The sequence below is a fragment of the Mercenaria mercenaria genome, chromosome 3 (genome assembly GCF_021730395.1).
Source record: "Mercenaria mercenaria strain notata chromosome 3, MADL_Memer_1, whole genome shotgun sequence".
NCBI classification, from domain to species: Eukaryota; Metazoa; Mollusca; class Bivalvia; order Venerida; family Veneridae; genus Mercenaria; species Mercenaria mercenaria.
The window spans coordinates 55012989-55035912 of NC_069363.1; the positions used below are offsets into that span (position 1 = coordinate 55012989).

At 33.4% G+C, this 22924-nt stretch overlaps 1 protein-coding gene across 38 annotated transcripts in view; it reads left to right on the forward strand.

The window, feature by feature from the left end:
• The window catches only part of LOC123524695 (trichohyalin-like), a 74040-nt gene that overhangs the window by 136 nt on the left and 50980 nt on the right, over positions 1 to 22924 (forward strand). For 28 of the 38 annotated variants that reach the window (XM_053538563.1, XM_053538574.1, XM_053538558.1 and 25 more), the window contains exons 1-7: positions 11 to 162; positions 7596 to 7716; positions 8878 to 8967; positions 10144 to 10176; positions 12551 to 12682; positions 19532 to 19678; positions 21501 to 21614. In XM_053538563.1, the coding sequence (XP_053394538.1) occupies positions 7603 to 7716; positions 8878 to 8967; positions 10144 to 10176; positions 12551 to 12682; positions 19532 to 19678; positions 21501 to 21614 (630 nt within the window). In that variant the 5' untranslated portion in view covers positions 11 to 162; positions 7596 to 7602. Of the gene's footprint in view, positions 1 to 10; positions 163 to 4429; positions 4723 to 5634; positions 5785 to 7595; positions 7717 to 8877; positions 8968 to 9421; positions 9572 to 10143; positions 10177 to 12550; positions 12683 to 19531; positions 19679 to 20244; positions 20356 to 21500; positions 21615 to 22924 lie in introns of those variants that run through there. The other 10 variants (XM_053538562.1, XM_053538560.1, XM_053538559.1 and 7 more) reach the window with 10 other exon arrangements.

A 22924-nucleotide genomic window follows, 5' to 3' on the forward strand; every position in this document is an offset into this window, starting at 1 on the left:
TGACCCCTACACAGAACAGGTGCGAGCCTCACATTCGTACATGTTTCCGGTGATGCGGATGTTGACATAATAGCACAGAAAAAGAGTGGTAGCATTTAAAAATTGGTCCAATAATTGATTGTTTGGATTAAAGAAACATTTAGCGTATTCATTCTTGAAAAGGTAAATATATTTCTACGTAACATGTTGAATGACAGTTCAAAAATTTGTACAGAGCAAAAAAAATCTAAATATAAACGTATGTTGCTAACCACGCGTTACGGTTTAAAAAGTGGGCGGGGTAGTATCATGAATCTGATTGTACTGTTAACTGACTCTTTTGCGTGTTAAGTTGTATGTCAGTATTTATTTTTGCATGAAATTCATGAAAACTGACTGCTGATTGTACTTTTTACTGCTTATTTTGCGTAATAACTGGTAAAACACTATTCATGACTACAGTACATCTTCATCTACAGATTATATATATATCCTATTCTATATCCTATGGCAGAGCAGGCCTTGATCTGGGGAATGGGCCCTGTCAGCTTAGAAGTGACCTTTACACACCAAAGTTGCACTCAAAATTGAAATTTAAAGCTATACAAGAGGCCACCAACATACTTTTACAGCTTTATTTCAAGAAGTCCAAAGGGAAGACCCTCCCATACCTATCCCTAATTGGCACTATACACCAAATACAGGCTGACTCGGACCATGGCTGATTCGGCCAAAATTGTTCCTGACACTAATATCATGAGTAAAAATAACATTTATGAGAATTAAGTAGAATTTCTGATAATTTCTGATGCAAATAATTAAAATGCTTATTTAAATGCAAAACCGATGCATTTTAGCTTGTCGAAACTTCTTACCTGCTTGTACGGTGTATATTTTATAATATAAATCTCTTTACTTCAAGTTAAATCATCATTAATCAGCATTATTTCCTGAACATTGATGAATTGATGAATCATCCAAAATATATGATCCTTATTGACTCTTGAATCAAAATGTGTGGTCCAAATGGTCATTTTATACTTTTGTTTGAAGTATTTGTTTCGAATCGGCCAAAATATTTGGTCTGAATCAGTCTGGGCCGTATCAGCCATAGTCCGAATCAGCCTGTTTCCTATACACCTCACCCATGACCCTCACCCCACTCCCTCACAAATGAATATTTCTGCATCTGCCTGCAGAGGCACGTACATGTCATGTGGGCCAGTGGTCTAGTGGTAACGCGCTTGACTGCCAATCCAGAGGTCCGGGGTTCGAATCCCGGTCCAGGAACTGGAAATTTCTGAGATGCTCTTCAGTGTCTCCCACCTTACTAAGAGGCCTGTACTGGTTCTACCCAGGTGAGACGGCTTTGCGTGAATTGGTGCTATACACCGGGCACGTTAAAGAACCAGACTGTCTATTCGCAAAGAGCTAGGTTAAGTTAGCCGGACAGGCCTGTATCTCTCTCTGTTCTCTCTGTCTGTTCTGGGGGCTTTATCTCACTCTGTCCCTCAGGTCAGATCGCTAGATGTGTCTGTACTAGTAGAGGATGAATTTCGCGCCCTGTGTGGCTGCGTTTACTATATGTAAAGCGCCTTTGAACATGTTTATCATGAAAAGGGCGCTATATAAATCTGGTATAATATAATATATAAATATATGTTAAAAGTTGTTAAAAGTGAGAAGTGAGATAGTAAGATTAAAAGAATAGATAGGCTATTGTGCTATGGTTAACAAGAAAAGAAGTGCCTTAAATAAGGGCTAAAGTAGCCAGTTGCTAATTAAATAGACTAAGGCTGGGGCTGGACTGTACATTGCTTCAGAGGGTATTCCACAGACAAATTGTGTAAGTGAATATGGAATATGGAATTAGGTTCCAGGTATGGGTGAGGTGATGGTGATCTACATGGACAGGCTAATAATTGATACTGACTGTTAATTTGTCTGGCAAAGTGTTGAATACAAGAACTAAAAGGTTTTAATAATTAATTGCAACACTACTAGATATCTACCTATTTAGTCTGTAACTGATAATGAATTTTTAAATCCCGATAATCTATTTTCATCAGTTAACAGTTATGTTTTGAATATTAAAGTCGAATGGCCACAGTTTTGCTTTAATCTTTGGTTATAATGTTACATTAATAGCAGCTTAAGTTCTCAGACTTCCAAGTGATGGTGATAAACATCTGCAGGATAAACATGTATTCAAAATACTTCTATTTACAAGTTTAAAACCCGTATATTAACAAGTTAAAAAGCACTGGCAGTATGCATGAATGGAATGTGTTTTAGGTTTTTCCTTAACACACTATGGTCAGTGTTGATACAAGTTGGAACATTTTTCATTATATTAGGAACATGACTAATACACTTAGCTTTGGGGTTATTAGCTGTATTTTGATCAAAATTTGGAAAAATATAGTTATCCAACAAAAAATGATAACAATAGACTGATATTGATACTTTTGAACTGAAACTACATAATTCATTGTTGATGTTTGCTGTACTTTACACATTGAGAGATTGATTTATTTAATGAGCACATTTTTTGGAAAAGTTAATTTGGTGATTTTTATCTTGGAAAAAAGGTACTTTAGAATCAGTTGAAAAAAAAATGCTGCTATTGTTTGTTAACACTGCACAGCTGATCCAGACCTTCTACTACATTTATGAATTGTGTGCAGTTTTGTAACTCCATCACAGTCACTTACATAATCATAATTTATGGAGCAGTGATCTATGCGTATGATCCTTGTAGGACTTGGTCAATGTTACATGACATTTTTTTTTTTGTATTTCGGAGTTTTAAAGAAAAAATTTTTTTTTTTCAAACTGGCTTATGAATAATGTTTCATAATTTTGATTATGAAACATAAAACATCATCAAACATAAAAATGTATTCTTTAGATTTTAGTTCTAATGTTCCAATCAACAGATGTATGCATGATCTTTTCAATATATAGTATTGTTTTCTCTGTTGAAAAGACTTTGTTAAAGAATTTATCATGTGTTAGATAAGTTAGCGAAAAAAAGCTTCAGAATTTATGACAAGACATATCTTAGATTGTTTAAATAAGGAGAACTTCTCTTTATCTAGTATACATTAAATAAGCAATGTACTTGATATGTAATACATAATACTTATCTTGAAACTTGTATGTTAGGTCACTGTTTTGATTTAAGCATTAAACACCAAACATATACTGACCTTCATCATTGATTTTAAAAAAAATCTTCTGTTAAAGTTTTATAAATGAGTATGTAGTAGAATTCAGATTCTCAGATGTTTTTGTTGTTTGTTTTCCCAAAGATTACATTTACAATCATATTATGATTCAATTTCTAATACATGTGTTAAAACCTCCTCTAGTTACACCAACTTCTTGTTGTGCTACTTTACAGTCTCCCATATTGAAACTTAGATGTTAGTAGTATTTTAAAGTTTAGCAATGTATAAGTGTCACGTGATTTTAAAATCATCAGATCTTCTACTTCAATACATTTTCCTTTTGAATAGTTATTATAAATGGCTTTCTAAACTTTCTTATCAAGTAAGACATTTTCTCTGTTTATTGGTATGAACTGACAATGCCTAAAATATTACAATGTTGTCAGTTTGTGATTGCTTTGCCTACATTAACACTCAAGTTTAAAGTGCCTTGTAAACAGAGACAGAAAACTGGCAGCGCACATCTTCAATCATTGCTAGGTTTTTATTGACAGTACATGGCAAATTTCAATTTTTACATTCTATGTCATCATTGCTAATGGTTCTCGTGAAAAACGTATTATTTTACAAATTACATTTTTATGTTACTTCAAAAGGTTATAAAAGAGATATGTTTATTTGAGAAATTTTAGTAACTATGTAATTAAAGGTTTGCAAAGCAAATTCATATTTCATTTTGGAAGCAATGTTTATTCAGATACAATGATTTTGGTATGGGTATGTATACGCATTCCACATATACAATGTCACAGATTTTAATTGAAAAAGACATTCAGTCATATTCAGTCAGATTAGATTCTTTTTGGGAAATAATACAAAAGAGGAATTTCATAATGTTTCAACGAATTTTGAATCTAAAAGATTTATTTTGCCAGTGCAGTGAATTGTTACAAGGTAAAAAGTTGTGATTTAGCTCCAAGTTTGTGGGCAGGCACATTCATACCTGGGTTCATTAAATTACCAGAATGTTTTACTGTTTTGGTGTTTAGTTGATTTTTTGAACCATGGGTCAAGGTTCTTTTGTGCACATGGGTGCCTTAGTACAAAAAACAAACTGTTTTCTTCAGAAATAAGATTTTATAATTATGTTTTCTTCAGAAATGAAATTTTAAAATTATTTTTTTCTTGATTTATTGGCATTGGAAGATGAAAGGCTGAAATTTATTTAAGTTCCACCCTTGATAATTTGAAAGTCAAATTCTATTTAAGTGGGAAAATGTAAATAAAAGCAGTTCTTTAATTTGAAACAGTATTCTAGGAGAGGTGAAAGGGTTTGCCATAAAGATTAAGAGTAGATTTCAAATGCTAACTTGAAAACCAAGGCAAACATTTGAACACTGAGGTGGATTTACCAATCATTTTAATACAGACATCAGAGGTTCATCAGGGATTTGTTGCCATGATAATGTCATTTACATAAAATGTAAATAAAAAGTAAACAAGTACAACTAGCACTAAAGTCAGTGATACTAAAGAGATATGATCATAGGATTATATGCACTTTTATAAGGTATGCATCTTTCATTTTGATAAATTCAGTTACATAAATAATTTTGTAATACATGTACTATGATTTAAAAAAAAACTATTTGGTGTTTTTTATTATATGCAAATAGATTTTTTCTTCATCATGTTCATGGCTTCATTAAGAAAATTGTATCATGATATCATTAGGTAGTAGTAATAGTGAACTTAAATATATTCAAAGTTAAAGGAAAAATAATATTTTAGCGCATTGCTCAAGACGTTTAAAATCAATATTCTGATTCTTTACAAGATATACCTGCAGCTTCCCTATGTATATAGTGAGAACAGTCTTCTTGTTAAAAGCTGTTGATGTAAATTTGAGATCATTTCACAATAATGTTGCTAGGGTGACTGTCTACCAAAGGATTCATAATATTAAGATCTGTCTTAAATAAACATGGCCGTGCACTTGAGCTAAAAATAGAAAAATCTTTAAATGCTTTCTACTCCTAAAACACTGTTCTGATTTTGAAATGTTCTTTTGAGTAACCCTCTAATGAAATTGCTAAAAGTCATTTTGATTTGTCAAAAAACATGGCTTTCAGGGACAGGTCTAGTTTTTCATATATGACCATAATTATATGACTAAGGAAAACTTTGAAAATGTTCTCTTCTGAGTCAGCAGGCCGGTTTTCACAGTCGTTTGGCAGAAATGTTTCTTGTAATACCTGTTAGAGCTGTGAAACGATAAATGGTCAATATTGACTTAGGACAAATGACAAAGCATAAAGTCACTTGTATTAAATAGCACAGAATTTCTTATATTTTCATTATATTTCATGATTTCTTCCAGTTTTAAATGTATTGATTAATGGACAGAACGGTCAGTATGCTTTTTTATTGCCTTTGTTTTATGTAAATCAAGTTGAACCATTGAATATACAAGTCACAACTACTTGTGAAATTTAATCTACTCTGAGAGCATAGAGTCATGGTTAACATACAATATTCTAACAATATATCAGAAAAACAAATAATTTTGATGGACTGATTGTGCTATCTTTTGTTTATTAAGGATTACTTTTTACATACTGATTGAAAAAGGGTAACATTATTTTTGTTTAACATTTTTTTGTTTGTTTGTTTTTTATAACGTTTTAGGCACAATTTTTTTTTATAGCTTCTCTTTATTGTTTTATAAACATTCGACTATTTCTGTTCAAACTTAACCAAAATTTGTAGCTTAATTCTGTGAGAGCTGCATGTTAAACTTTTTAAGTATTTTAATTTCTAAAGAAGATAATATATATTTGGAGGAACAAAAACCTTTGACGTTTATGCTTTCTTCAAAATAATTGAATAAAATAAGATAGACTGAAAACTTTATACATATTTAATGAAAGAAAATGTTTGATTGCCTGAAATTTAATGTATCTGTGAAACCCCTTCAAAACACTCGGGTTCACTTTGTGGTTGCCACTACAGCCTTCTTCAATGGCCAGACCATTGCAACTGTGGTTGCCGGTCCTTACTGCCCGTGTTATCCAATGATACAAATTACTGGATCTTGATCTGCTCCTTAAGGCGAGAAACAAGGGAACATTTGTCTGACTACAACTGTCAACCAACTTTAAAGATGTCCAGTGCCCATCTTTCAGTGACATATTTTATAATTTGATATTTACTTTAGATGTAGATAATGTCATTAAATGTATTTATCTTTAACAAATATATGAGTAGAGCTACTTTTATAATCAAATATCATGCAGTAACAATTAGTTGTTTAAAAAAACTTCCAGATTTTTAATGAAAATACTCATTTATACTGTGTTTTAAATAGCTATTTAGTATTTAGTGTGTACTATTTTAAACCTTATGCATTATGCTGTTGATACACATCAACGTCTTTATTTTATTTTTACATAAGTTATATTTATATAAAAATTGTGCATATTTTCAGATATGAAATTTGGGTGTAATATACCTTTAATAATTCTTGCATGAGTTGAAGTAGGCCAATGAGTTTGAAATGATAGGACTTAACTGTTATAATGATTTTATCTGTATGACAAATATAGAATATGATACGAATCAATATATAAGTGGACACTTGATCAGTTCTGAAACATTTATCAATTGATTTGAGTCAAAATTATATCTTAAAAAGACTGTTTATCAAACCTGAATTAATTTAGTGTTGGTATTTATTTACTCCTAATTGTAAATTCATGATAACAATTGATTTTATATTTAGGAGATACTGAAATATTTGATTTTCTGCCAATAAGGCTAAGCTACTTCTAAGCCTATTTATATACCATGATACTTCACAAAGGACAGCTGTTTACACTTGTTTGTTGGAACTAAAAGTAGTATTAAGGTCTGCAAGACAGAAATTTTGCCCTGCTGAATATTTGGTCTTCAAATTACTTCGTTGCTAAACACCTAACAATGAAGCAGCTTATTCTATGAACGTGAATCGGGTCAGACTTGATCCAGCTTACAAATAATTTGAAAGCAGAAAAAGTACAAGAGGATAGACTTTATATAAGTCTTGATTACAAATATTTCAGCCAGTGTCATTTGCTTTGGTCAGATTCTACCGCAGATAGTTGTTTGTTTCGCACTGCTTTGGTTGTGATCCGATGGTTATATCAGTGTGGATGCTGTAGCAATTCGCATATCAATCTCGATATTGCCTTTAATGGGTGAAAAGTTATTCTGAGCCATTTTCCCATCAGTTTTTATACATAGATTTTCTCTTTTTCACTTGTTTTGTTGCTGGCTTGAAACAGTGCACTGAACCTATTTATATGTCATTGATTTTTAAAAGTATTTATCAAAAATCTAAATGCAAAACAAATCATCGAAAGGGAGCTTGAAAACAATTCTAAACATACTTTGTATTTATTTCAGGTAAAAAATGGCTTTAGCAGCAATGCCAAGAGACCGGGAACCAGAGGTGGCGAGGTTTATAGATACATACAAGTATGACCAGGATATGAACGTAAAACGTGACAGATTTGGTGGTGGAACTGTAAGTTTAAACATTGCTACCTTGACCAATTCTTCAAGTCTTTGATAATTGTATATATAGAAGTTCTGTCAGTTGTATGTAAGAATACTGAAAAGAAGATTCATAATGCAAAATTCCACCATGAAGTGTAGATGTGCATGATTTCTTTTCTGTGATTGATGAAGGTGGAAAGCTCCAATCCCTCTTTGTTTTTAGCAAATTACATCCACATATTATGATCCCCTTGAAGAGAAGTCATGAATAACATGATATATTTTTCTGGGATGAAAGTGGGGGCACCCATACATCCTTCCCACCCGCACACCCTGTAAAGGTATTTCTGTCCTTTTGAAACATTAAATGAAGGTGTGTGTGACATATTATTTCTGGGGTGGACAGAGGTGGGGAACACCCATTTTCCCATCCCCTGCAGTTGTATTTTCTGGAGTTGAAGAAGGCGGGGACAACCTTACACAAAAACTGCTATCTCTCCTCTGACAAAGTGTTTTTATGCCCCCAAAGGGAGGCATATAGTTTTTGAACTGTCTGTCTGTCTGTCGGTCTGTCCGCATTTTTCGTGTCCGGTTCATATCTTTGTCATCGATGGATGGATTTTCAAATAACTTGGCATGAATGTGTACCACAGTAAGACGACGTGTCGCACGAAAGACCCAGGTCCGTAGCTCAAAGGTTAAGGTCACACTTAGACCTTAAAGGATAGTGCACTGATGGGCATGTCTGGTCCATATCTTTGTCATCCATGGATTGATTTTCAAATAACTTGGCATGAATGTGTACCACAGTAAGACGACGTGTCGCCCGCAAGACCCAGGTCCGTAGCTCAAAGGTCAAAGTCACACTTAGACGTTAAAGGTCATTTTTCATGAAAGTGCATTGATGGGCGTGTCCGGTCGATATCTTTGTCATTCATGCATGGATTTTAAAATAACTACGCATGAATGTGTGGCACAGTAAGACGACGTGTCACGTGCAAGACCCAGCTCCGTAGGTCAAAGGTCCTAATCTCTAACTTCGGCCATAACTATTCATTCAAAGTGCCATCGGGGGCATGTGTCATCCTATGGAGACAGCTCTTGTTTAGGAGTATTAATTACATTTATTGATAGCTCTAGTTTAGTATGATGTGTGTCATAGTTCTGATAAACTTTAGTTTAATTGCAGAGTTTGCCATTGAACAGTGATGGCTATGAAGACAAACAAAAAGTTCTTCGTGATGAACGCCACAAAGATTGGCTTGTCCAGCAGGATAAGGTAAATATCTTGTTATCCATAATAGATTTATCCTACTTAAACAGTTTGCAAAAACAATTTTATAAAGGAATTTCATTTGCCAGGATGTCATACATCTATAAATATGATCAAATACTTTCTTACTACATAAATATTCTTTTTTCGGGCTTTAAAATTAAATTCCATTACTCTTTCTCATATAAACATGGTCTTGGTAATTTCGACTATTGATTACATTTGACCAAATTTAGTGTCATGATTTTCAAGTAGCAACTTAGATTTCTAGATTGGTTACTTGAAGAAATCAAAATTTTTGATCAAGAAAAAATTTAAGACACACTAGGTTTACGTAACTTATATTTGTTTGTGTGCTTCCATTTTATAAATGAATGATTTTAAAAAAAAATCCCTTAGATTTCAGTAATCATTTTGTCATATTAAGATTGTCAGAAAATCTAATGGTTCAAAATTTTAGGGTACAGAACGTCCGTATACTATTGCAAAGCACATAGCCCCTGTTCCTTACGCGCCTCAGAATGCGGCTGATTATGATGCAGAAATTCAGAAAATGACAGACAGATACCATAATCAGTATAACGAGGTTATATTTAATGCACAAAATGAGGTGATTTTAATTGATACAGATAAAAGCATGCACTTTTCATTTTGATGGGTTACTTTATATGCACACTTTATTTATATACACCCGTGAAACGGGATGTATTATGGGACCACCTGCAATAGCGGGTGGTCGGTGGCAACAAAAGTTGCCCATTGTCAAACTTGAGCAGTTCTGAATAGTCTTTTTTGCACAGGAGTTATGGCCCTTGAATTCGTTGAATTGGGGAAAATTGACAAATAGACTGCTCAATAAGTAGAGAATTTTAGTTTGCTTTGATGGGCATAATTTTAATTGCAACAGTTGGCACTCTTTTAGTAGTGAATGCACTGATATTTTTCTTGGGTTCTGGTCGCTCACTTGGTTTCATTGAATGGTATAATGGGAATTTGCTCAGTTTGTTTCAGCCACACCATACAATTTCACTTACACATTAATTTTACATGCATTTTTTTTGAAGTTGCATCAGTTTTAATTGTCATTTTGTAGCCTGGACATTTGTTACTTAAATGTTGCTTTGACACTAGGTATTGGTTAAAATGTTGACAAAAATAAAAATGGTTTGTTTTACATAATAGCCCAGGGTTCTGCGAAATGCCTATTATGAAGAGGTAATGCTTGACAAATGAGCCGTGCCATGAGAAAACCAACATAGTGGGTATGCGACCAGCAAGGATCCAGACCAACCTGCGCATCCGCGCAGTCTGGTCAGGATCCATGCTGTTCGCTAATAGTTTCTCCAATTCCAATAGGCTTTAAAAGCGAACAGCATGGAGCCTGACCAGACTGTGCAGATGCGCAGGCTGGTCTGGATCCATGCTGGTCGCATACCCACTATGTTGGTTTTCTCATGGCACGGCTCAAATATAATTAAAAACTAAATAATTTGGTTCCATGGAAATTACTAATAAGTGAAACAACTCCTGCGAAAAGTGAACCAGGTCTTCCATGATCAACCATGGTTTGGTTACTCATCTCATTCTAACCATGATCAGACATGCTTTTTGGCCATGGTCTGCAAATTTGATTGTAGTTTGAAATCTTAAAACCATGATTGACCATAGATCAGGTTTACCTTTTTGCAGAATATAATATTATAAAAATCTAACTGATTAGGGGAACTTTTCAAAATGTTAAACTGATGTTTGTTATCATTTTACGGTCTTTCAAAACTGAAAGAATTTAATTCTCATCCAAATATTCATCTCGTATAAAATCAGTTTATAAATATTGTAGTCAAATTTCTCTGTTAGTATTTCAAACCCTTATTATGTAGTTCCCCTACATACTTTATGCATGTATTTTACATGTTTGCATGTCTGGTCTCTACAGGTAATTCATTGTGCATGTTGTGTATAATGTAGAATGGTTTTTGTGCATGAAAAACAAAAATAACCCAGAAAGTTTGTAACATAATAATCAGATTGTAAGCTGTTGTCAAATAGAATATAGCTGATACACCATTGATATACCATGTAACTGGATAGCTGGTACCCTTGATAATAGATAATATACTTATATATAATTTGATGTTGATAGCTGGTACCATATTTTGGTACCCATGTTGATGTATGACATACCATTGATAGATCTCTGTTTCTGTCATAGTACTAATGTAGCTTTCATCTCTGTACAGCCAAGATGGTTGGCCATAGGGTCTACAAGAACTTGTAGTCAAAAAAATATATATCCTTAGTAGTAAAATCCTTCATTCCAGTAACACTGTTCCGAAAAAAAAAACTGGTCATTACACTGAATGCAGTATTACCATTGCTCTGCTCAAAGTGATGTTCAGTGTAGAAAAGTCTTGTTTTGTAGAATGTCCCAATCTTTACAGTAATTTCTACACCATTAACGCTGAAAAGGAACAGCCTTTCTTGTAGCTGGGACAGCAGTTAAATTTACTCTAGCTGTTGCTGTAACAACAATTCATAAGGAAGAATCATACTGAAGAACACAGCAGATTAAAGTAATTTTGTGCTAAAGTCTTGGAATGGGGCCCTTTTTATGCTACTTGCCTGGCACATTTAAGTGTTTTCAGTACTTCCCTATATAACAAACATTTGATATCAGTAATTGAATAATCAGAGTGCATATCTGACTTTTACCCATGGGAAGTAATCATAGACTTGTTCGAGATGACATTGATTTCAGAAAATTTACAAAAAAAATTATTTTTTGTTAAGCTCAAACCTTTGTCATTATTTCATCCAATTGTATTTATCTTCTCTTGTGTTAAAGTAAACCAGATTTTTATATGACTTATCATATGCTTCACCTACTCCTTTTTATACACCCGTCTCTGAAAGAGCAGGCCATATTATGTGAACACCCTTGAAGGGCGGTCGGAGGTCGGCGTCCAAAAGCATGTCCCCTCTCTAAGTCAAACAGTTCTCATCCGATCTTCACCAAACTTTGTGACAATGTTTGTGGGCATAATACCTTGGCCAAGTTCGATAATCACCCAAACCATCCCAGGAACTGCCCTTGAATTACTTGAAATCTGCGAAATTAGCCTTGTCCATTCAAACAGTTTTGATCCGATTGTCAGTTTCATTCCACATGGAACCTCACAAATACCTTGATTCCTTCTTACTCTTTTCTTGTTAACATTAGGCATACAACATCAACATTATTACCTTTATGATACGTAACTGAATATTTAGACGGGCATATTTTGTGATAGTCTGGCACCCTTGTTTCAGATATCAAATTTCTACATTGACAATATACATATCTTTTATCTTAATACTTTTTTGTCCCCAGCCTAGAGATCCAGTATATTATCGAGTTGGGACACCCGAACAGGGCTTCCCAGGTCTCGGAGACTGTAACCCTAGTAACTGTATTCAAGTAGTCCAGACTTTTATAAGAATTACTGCATGTTTCATCTACTTGTTTTGGGGTGTTTTTTTTTTTTTTAGAAGTTAAATTTCTGCTTTGTCAACATATAAGTCTTTTATTGTAATACTTTTTTGTCCCCAGCCTACAGATCGGGTATATTATCGAGTTGGGACACCCGAACAGGGCTTCCCAGCTGGTTTCGGAGAGTATGAAAAACAACGTCGGGAAAATAATTTAATCAGGCAAAAAGACTATAATGATATGATTAAAAAGGTATAGATAGAAGGTTTTCCCTTAGTTATATACCCTGCTTGGTTTTAGAATAGTTCTGTAATAAATTGTTTTGAGTGACTAATGCATAATAACCTATTGTTAGTTTCCCTTTACTATCAAGTGTTGTTTAAAGAAATATATGTCAGAATATTCTTAGAAATTTTTTTGTTTGTTTTTTTTATCATTACAGAAAACAGTAGCTGGTTAAGAAAAAAAAATGAAATGTTTATAGAAATATTTATTGCTATATTCAGAAGCAAGCTCCTCACAATGGTTACCTTCCCTTGCTTTCATTATAACTGCTGCATTCACTGGATACCGTGTGACGATAAGAGAGTCACATGACACTGCAAGATAGCGTAGACACCAAAGAAATGAATTCCGGCAGCCTGTTTCATTTGTCAAACATCCAATAGATATTTTTGACAAAAATCACATCAGTTTGTTATTTGAACAATAATGTGCGCAAATATTGCTATCTAGATGCGAATAATCTAACTGAAAAAAAAAATAACCAAATCTGGTTAAACAACTCTTGATGGCAGTGATTTATATACTGTAAGGGGAAGTAATTGCTGCGGGGAGTTTGATTGAGAAGAAACAAATATACTTTTTTATGCAACATCATAGAAAAGGGAAATGAAGCAAATGTATTTGAGTGAAAAATTGCTTGCTTTATTATGAATAACAGAAGGCTGTAGTCATTTGCATTTGAGGTAAAATAACCATCTCGTAAAGTTTAAATAGTCTTTCAAAAATTTTAGACATAGTTTTATTTTGTCTATCTTTTAAGTTAGATCAGTAACATTTTATTGTCACAGATAGTAGGAACATTTTTGTTGTAGACTTTTAAACACATTGCATTGAGACACAGATCAGAGATGAGATTTTAATATCACATGTAGTAACAGGAAAAACATAGAAAAATATATTCTGAAGAGCATAATTATTATATAATTAGGTTAGGTCATTTTTTTCTCTTAAGTACATTTTATCCATTATGTAGTCAAGTTTACAGCATTTAAACCTTTGCAAAGGGACTCAGCTTAAAACTGTTTCACTTTCAATTGGAGATGCCAGAAAAAAAGACAGTCATTTGTGGAAAAATATAGGGAACTGCCAGTTTTATGCAGCTCATACAGCTACATATCTATTGGTATTTGTCTTTTAAGATGCCATAATAATAACGTTTTTCTTTCATTCCCAAATTAGGACAAAATATCAACTATCAAAGGTGTTGTTGTTGTTACTTATTGTTCAAAATGAAAATAAATGATGTTTTTGAATCAGATTTGAGTTTATTTCTAAACAGAAATCTCAAATTTTTATCATGAATATGTTTACATGTATTTTCATGTCATTGTATGAAAAATAATGATATTTTATGTTGTTATCATTCAATGAAAATAAAAACCATAGCCATGAAAAACCTTAAATAGCCTCCATGTTCAGAATTTGGTGCGAGTCTCAACCTCAGCAGTGTGTTACAGCATTATTTTTTTAACTTGCACAAATAGAATGTAGTTTATTACAGCACATTTTGTTTTTGCTTACACAAGTAGAACAGGATTCAAAATGGCTAGACCATAGCTAATAGGAAAACATTTCTTTTTCAGCCCAGAAGTATCTAGTTGATATTACACTAAAAATCGATTATTGCTTTTACCTTTCCTTTCTGTTTTAATACAGTAAATATTTGCAATAACATTTTGATATGTTTTGGAGTATCATCATTTGCTCTTTCGATCAGTTGCTTTAATTTTTTTCTCAAAAAACAAAATAAAACAGTATCATTGCAGTTACCATAAATACTCATGTATAATGTGCACCCTGTATTCAGGCCTAATATCTTGTGAAGTTGGGGAAATTTATTTTGGGTCAAGCCAGAAGGAAAGAAAACAAACTGAAAATGATGTAGGGATGGTCATGGCTTTCAAAAAAATGCGCTTTTTACCTGACTGTGAATCTATGGTAGTATTAAAGATGCTAATTTTTCAAAATCAGTCTAGAAAATTTTCTAGGTCTTAACTCATTTATGTTTTTCAGTTCACCTGAGCAAGGGTGAGCTAGCAGTATCACCCTTCTTCTTCTGACTATCATTTAGCCCATCAACAATTCAACATTTAGCTCATCAAAGACCCAGCTTTAGAATTTTTCATAATATTAAACAGATTGAAGTTTGTCATAAATTCTCAATCTGTTTGGTTAATGGGCTATATATAGGCTGCTCAGAATAATATTTTCATTCTACAGGATGTTTATTATAACCTACAGAACACTAACTCACAATATATTGGGGCCATCCTGACCCTTTTGTTTTGTACTATAGTGGACGCAACTTGACCCCAATGGTTGACCTTTGCATTATAATACGTAATGAGGCAAAACCTATTATTGAAAAGGAGTGTACGTAAAACATGAGCTGCACGAGAAAAAGGAAATATTAATTTGTGTAAATATAAATTAGTGTATTGGAAGTTTTAACTGATCGAATGTAAGTATATATACTTTGATAGTGCACAGTATACAAACTAATTCCATGTAAATATACACGGCTACCCTAAGCACCCTTGATTTCTATAATGAAATAATGGAAATGAATAATCAGCCTAAGGTCAACCATTGCGGTCAAGTTGCGACTACTATACAATGCATTTTAGATATATATTTCTTACTGGTAGTTTTCAGTATCATATATACATTAACTACCGTTATGCATTCTTTTTAGCTCACCTGTCACATAGTGACAAGGTGAGCTTTTGTGATCACCCTTTGTATGTCGTCCATCCACAATTTCTTGTGAACACGATAGAGACCACATTTTGCAATTGATTTTAATCAAACTTACACACAACTTATCTTGGCATAATATCTCGGTTCCTTTCGAAAACTGGCAGATCCTATCATGGGTTCCAGAGTTATGGCCCATTAGAGGACCAAAATTTGCTATTCTGGCTTTTGCAGCCATATAGAGACTTCATATATGGTTTGATTTGATACAAAGTTGCAAATTATCTTTAACAACAATAGATCTTGGATTCCATGATGAATCCCTCAGATCCAAACATAGGTTCCAGAGTTATGGCCCCTGATTGACCCCTGAAAGAGCCAAAATTTGTTAATTTTTACCTTGTGAACATGATAGAAGTGTCATTTTACATTCGATTTTAACCACACAACTTAAGACACAATAAGGTTCCTTTCGAAAACCGGCTAGATTCCATGATGGATTCTAGAGTAACTGCCCCTGAAATTTTCTATTTTGTCCCTTTCAGCCATATAGAGGTTTCATTTATGCTTTGATTTGATACAAACTTGCGCAGAATGTTTATCTTGATGATATCTAGGCCAAGTTAGAAACTGGGTCATTTAGGGTCAAAAATTACCCTGAAATCCCGAAAATAAGCCTCGGCTTATTTTAAATTTTCGTAAGGATTTGGTGGCTTATTATCGAGACCGGCTTATTTTTGAATCCGGCTTTTGAGTACATATATTCAGTAACGGTTTAAAAACCGGCGTATTTTCGAGTACCGAAAGACTGAAGATATGGATTTCATACAGTTTGCTTTTTAGCCAAAACATCGACGTCGATAAATACTTATACTTCTGACATACCAGTTTTGTTACAATTTCTTAATGAAAATTATCCAATGCTAACAGATAATTACCCATTGAATAGTTTTGTCTGGCCTAACAAACAAATACACCTATGATTTAATCGGCCAGCGGGTATGAATACTTACACAATAGGTGATAAACACTGTATTTTGTTATAAAGACCAATCGCTTTAATTAGTAGAATAACTGACATGAGAAGAAGTGTTTCAGACAGGTTTTCTTTCTTTCTTTTACTTTTTTTTTTTGCTTTTAAAGTTTTAATTTCTCCATGGTTTTAAATATCAGCACAACTTACATTATTTTAGGTGTTTTTATTCCAAAGTATGTTTTATTGTTATCACGTGTGGAAATAAATCTGCTGTGTATCTGTTGGTAACTTTTGCTATCTCATATGGTGTCCTAACAAAGTCATTGATATTATTACTGATACAAAAAACTGGACGGCTTATTTTTGAGTGCAGCTTATTTACGAACCCTTTTCGCTTGTAGTGAAATGGTGGCTTATTTTCGAGAACGGCTTATTTTCAAAACCGGCTTATTTTCGGGATTTCAGGGTATGTCATCAGCTCAGATCAAAGGAAAAACTTGTTAACACTCTTGAGGCCCCATTTAGGACCCTATCCGCATGAAACTTGGTCAGAATGTTTATCTTGATGATTCCTAGGCCAAGTTCGAAACTGGGTCATGTGGGGTTAAAAACTAGCTCACCCTCTCAGATTAAAGGAAAAGCTTGTTAACACTGTAGAGGCCACATTTATGACCTTATCTTCATGAAATTTGGTCAGAATGTTTATCTTGATGATTCCAAGGCCAAGTTTAACAGGTGAGTGATATAGGGTCATCATGACCCTCTTGTTGACATTTAAGATAGTTTGCTTTCACACATGCTGGCAGTAATATGCACCATGCCATTTCATAGATTTTAAATAAGACAGTCAGTTTTGCCATTGCTATTCACTTACTAATCCCCAATGATAACGTGATTCCCGCCGAAACACGAGGACGAGTCTAATTCATGATAACTGATGAAATAACCATTCATAATGCTTGCACATTACTTAACACGCAATTATTAGTATTTCTTTCATTTCAAATATCCACTAACTATATGGCATCATAGCTCAGTTGGGTAAAATGCAGACAATAATTGGGTGGAAGCAGATCGTTTTGTGGGTTCGAATCCTTACGAGGGTTGTTTTTTTTCTTCAGATTTTTGTTTTTGTTTTTCCTATTCGTTTTCATTTTTGCTTCCGTATTTTGGTTTCTTTCTTTGATGGTTTGTTGTCGAGCGCGCTTGCGGTGAGCTCGATATAGTCGCCACACCAATTTCGGTGTATGTGCGTGTGTAAGAAGCAGGTCCCTAGGTCCAAGGTCAAGGTCGCACTTAGAGGTCAAAGGTGCTGGTGGGCTCGACATTCTGCCCGTGGGCTTACTTGTATTTCTATATATGTCTTGATATAACACACTAATATGTTCATTATTTGCATGGCTTAGTGCATGCATTTAATCAATATCATCTTTGTTATGTAATAAACTATTCTATTCTACCATATCGCCTTTAGATACCTCTCTTCGTATTGTCACAGAGCTCATGAAGGAATCTTAATTTTTATGCAAAAGTGAAATAAAAATTTAAAAAAAAAATAAATGTGGATGCTAAGTTTCGAACCCACTCGGCAAAAGATCTGTTGTACATGGACTGTATGCTTTACCACTGAGCTAATTCGTAACTGCTACAAAATCTGGAAATATTTAGATTGTAACGTGTTAGGAAAATGTTGAATTCCCTATGTTCCATTTTAATCTATTTATAGTCATGTTTGTAAATATCAAGTTATCGTTGGGGCATAGTACTATAGTGCTGCATCTATAATCGCGTCCATTATAACAATTCTGGAAGAGACAGTTTAAGATAGAGGACAAATAATGACAGTCACCAGTTTCTGTGAGACAAAATATTCTCATATGCTATTAATCTTTACCCTGCTAAATTTCTATAATGAAACTGTCCATCATTCAATTTGGGCAATACCATTTATTATTGGAAAGGGTATTTACTGAAAATTTACTGACTGAATAGTGAACAGTGCAGACCATGATCAACCTGCACAGACTCTGGTCATAAAGGCAGAATTACTTGCCGCTAGCAGGCTAAAGGTTAGAGCATCCTTTGGTCACAAAATTTAATGTAGCAGACAATTAGTAAATGACTTTTCATTAAAACCAAAGAATACTGAAATCTGACTGAAACGTAGTGACAGGGTGAGCTTTTGTGATCGCCCTTCGTCTGTCGTCCGTCCACAATTTCTATCAAATACAAAATGTGGTCTCTATCTGAGTCATGTGGGGTAAAAAACTAGGTCACTAGGTCAAATAAAAGAAAATGCTTGTTTACACTCAAGAGGCCATGTTTTCTGGTCCAATCTTAATGAAAATTGGTCAGAATATTTGTCTCTATGAAATCACTAGGTAAACATGTTTACAGTGTTATGGTGTGTTACACAGGTGAGCGACTTAGGGCCATCTTGGCCCTCTTGTTGTTATTTCTGTTCAAAAACTAGATTTTGCTAACATCTCATGTCTTCTTACACAGCACATTTTGAAACAATTCTCTTAACATTTATGCTAGTACAAGTGCTTAAGGTTTTTACACACATATAACTAAAACTTAAAAAGCATTTTGATATCTGATAATAAAACTAGTTCGAAAAAAAAAAAAAGACATTTTTTTTTTATTATCCTGTAACAGAATCTGGACATAGTACATTACATTTGTTTTAATAATTACCTTGTATTGTGTAAACATGATCCTGTATTCCTGATAAATTATATTCAAAACAAAACAAGAAAAGGCCTGCCTGCTGAGGTGTCTTACAATACAGTTTAAAGGATAATTGATTGTCTGTATGCTAGTCTGATAGATATTGCGCTATTTTCACTTCTGTCCTTATCAACTGTATCTCTGACATAATTTGGACTTGTAATTACAAAATAACATGCAATTGCACTTCAAGAATCCCAGAATGTATGAATTGTGCTTAAAGAAACAAAGTATGTTGTTTACTTGCACTTAAAGAAACAAAAGAATTTTGTGTTAACTTAAAAAAACATAATCTAAAACCAGATTTTAATGTTACATTCTCAAGATTTATTCTTGAATAATAAAGGCCATTATTGGTACAGAACTATTCAGTAACAAGTATCTTAACTGGCGAAAAAATGTTTCTTCAGCAAAGACAAACGGAACAACAGAAAATGGAAGCCCGACGCCATGCTCCCCCACCCCGACCTGCTCAGCCACCTGGACCGCAGATGGACTATAACTTAGCAGGTGAACAAGCCAGAGCAGAGGAGAGAAGGGCATATCAGGATTATATGGTAAATACATTTTTGTATATACTTTCTGTACTTTTTTTTACTGTTTTGCTAGTCAATATAAAATAACATGCATGGAAATGAATGCATGTGCTTTTTAGGAAAAAAAAAAAGAACAGCCAAAAATAAAATGGTTTCAGATTGCAAGACTTATACATCATGAAATAAGTTCATATAGTATATTAACCCCATTTAGTTTTATTCCTATAGTTATATATTTTTATATTGTATTTTACTGACATTAAAAAAAGTTTTGTAAAATTTGTTTAGTTATGAAACTAAACAATTTGTGTGCATGTTGGTATAAGCTTTTTTTAACCAGTTACAAGTTTGAAATACTGTATGCTAGTGTTCAGTACTGGCTGTTTCTATGTTACAGAAAGATTTATATATATATTATATTTCTTAGATCTTGTATATATCTGGAAAGTTGTAGCCTGAATTTCCCAAAATTATCCAGAAAATAATCACTTATTTAACAGTACAAATTTTTAAATTCTTGTAGAGCATTGTGCATGTGCTAGATTCACTATTCATGTATTCACCTCTTTCTATCATTCCCATGAAAGGGAAAATACAATTCCGAGTACATAGCATCAAAACCACCCCTAGATTATGAGGAGAATAGAAAATTACTGCAGGCAGAACGCAGAAAAGAATATAATCATATGATGGAAGAGGTAAAAATCTAGGCACAGTCTGTTATAATAGACTGCTGTTTTGGTGGATGTACCTATACACCTGGTGTCATTGTGGTAGATGTCCAGTATCCTGTGCCATTGTGTGTAATTTGTGGTAGCACTTCCCATTGATTACTTACCATTTTAGGAATTTTATGTAGCACCATTGCCCTAAGCCTTGAAGATGAGAAGAATTTTTCTGGTAGTTCTTGCACACAGCCTCCACCCAAATGAAAAATTCTGGTACTACTTTCCCAAAATCAGTTGTTATTATAATTTATGATAGTACTTGCCCAGGATCACTTGCCATTCATTATTTGAAATTCATGGTAAAACTTAACAAAGATTGGCTTAAAAACTACCATTGGAAAGTTGTTCTGTACTTGCCCTTCTTCATATGCCATTGTTATCAATTTGCTGTGGTGCTTGCATGCCCTAACTCTCGCCATCGTGTGCTTGCCCTATGCCCTTGCCGTTGTGAAAATACAGTGGCGGCACTTGCCATAGATTAGTTGTAATTACAAATTCAGAGTTGTACTTTCCTTATAGCATTGTGAAAACACTATGGATGTGCTTCCCGTAGATAAGTTGTTGTTACTGTGAATTTGTGGTAGTACTTTCCCTAACCCCTTGCCATTGTGGAAAATGTCTGGTAGTACTTGTCTAAGATTGCTTGCTATTATCAGAAGATTTTTGTTGCACTTTTGTTTGCTGTTGTTGAAAAATTGTTGTAATACTTGTCCAAAATGTAAAGCCAGGAATATAAATCTGTTTCAGCATTAATCTCAGGTCATCTGCCATTACTGTAACTCGGTAGCACTTGGGGCAGAGGATCCTTTACCACAGTGGAAAATATGCAGTCACTAAGCATTTGCAAATGATTGAAAGATACACAATTTTTTCTTGCATGCTGAGTAAACATTTTTGCACTTTTTTTTCAATACAATGCCATTTTACTCCTTAAAAAGAGTATGAGGATGGAAAGAAATTTTATTTCTCAGAAGTCTTCATACTGGGGTGCAGTTCATTAAATTCAAAACATGATTTCATGTAGTGCTTGCATTATTCCAGTATGCTAGAAAACTATAATACTACTACTGTCAGTTTCCACTTTTTGTGATCTAATCATCTATTTACTCTGAAAGGGGAATTACCAAATTGGTATAAATGTTCCTCAAAGGCCAGTCATGGATTATTGGGAGAACCAAAAATTCCTAAAAGAGGAACGCAGAAGAGAATATAATGAATTGATGGAGAAGGTAAAATGTAGGCACACACATTTTTTATGCTTTTTCCACGCTCGTTTCAATATTCTTTCATGCTTTTTTTTTTATATTCTTATTTCCATGCACATTTTTATATTCTTTCACACTGTAGTGTAATTATGTGCCGGTGCCCCAGTATAAATTTTGATACATACATGTTGCTATGCTGTTGAAGAGCTTGTATACAGTACTAACAAAAACTGTATACTTTACTGTCAGAATTTTGTATTTGATTGGGAAGGAATTTTTTTCTTTTATACTATGCTGGGGCATTGGTTACTAAACCGTAACTACAGACCATGTATATAGTAGATATTAAACATTACTTTAGGCTATTACCTTATCTCTATTATTTCCAATAAGGAAAGGTTATACCAATAAAGCTCCTCAAAACACCTTAGACTATCAGAAGAACAGAAAAATTCTAAGTGAAGAACGAAAACAGGAATATAACCAGATGATCGAGAAGGTAAAAAGTTCACATCACACCGATTTTCTGGCCCTGCAAATGAATCTGTACCTGCCTAACTTATTTTCACTTTTAATTCAGTGTGCATAAATGTCTTCAATTTATCTTGTCACTATTCTTTATTAAAAACTGTATTATTTCAAATGAATTGTAGTTAATTTGTACCATGTTATAGTAGTTAGTTAATTTGTACCATGTTATAGTAGTTAATTTGTACCATGTTATAGTAGTTAGTTAATTTGTACCATGTTATAGTAGTTAGTTAATTTGTACCATGTTATAGTAGTTAATTTGTACCATGTTATAGTAGTTAATTTGTACCATGTTATAGTAGTTAGTTAATTTGTACCATGTTATAGTAGTTAATTTGTACCATGTTATAGTAGTTAGTTAATTTGTACCATGTTATAGTAGTTAATTTGTACCATGTTATAGTAGTTAGTTAATTTGTACCATGTTATAGTAGTTAATTTGTACCATGTTATAGTAGTTAGTTAATTTGTACCATGTTATAGTAGTTAGTTAATTTGTACCATGTTATAGTAGTTAATTTGTACCATGTTATAGTAGTTAATTTGTACCATGTTGTAGTAGTTAATTTGTACCATGTTATGGTAGTTAATTTGTACCATGTTATAGTAGTTAGTTAATTTGTACCATGTTATAGTAGTTAATTTGTACCATGTTATAGTAGTTAGTTAATTTGTACCATGTTATAGTAGTTAATTTGTACCATGTTGTAGTAGTTAATTTGTACCATGTTATAGAAGTTAATTTGTACCATGTTATAGTAGTTAGTTTGTACCATGTTATAGTAGTTAGTTAATTTGTACCA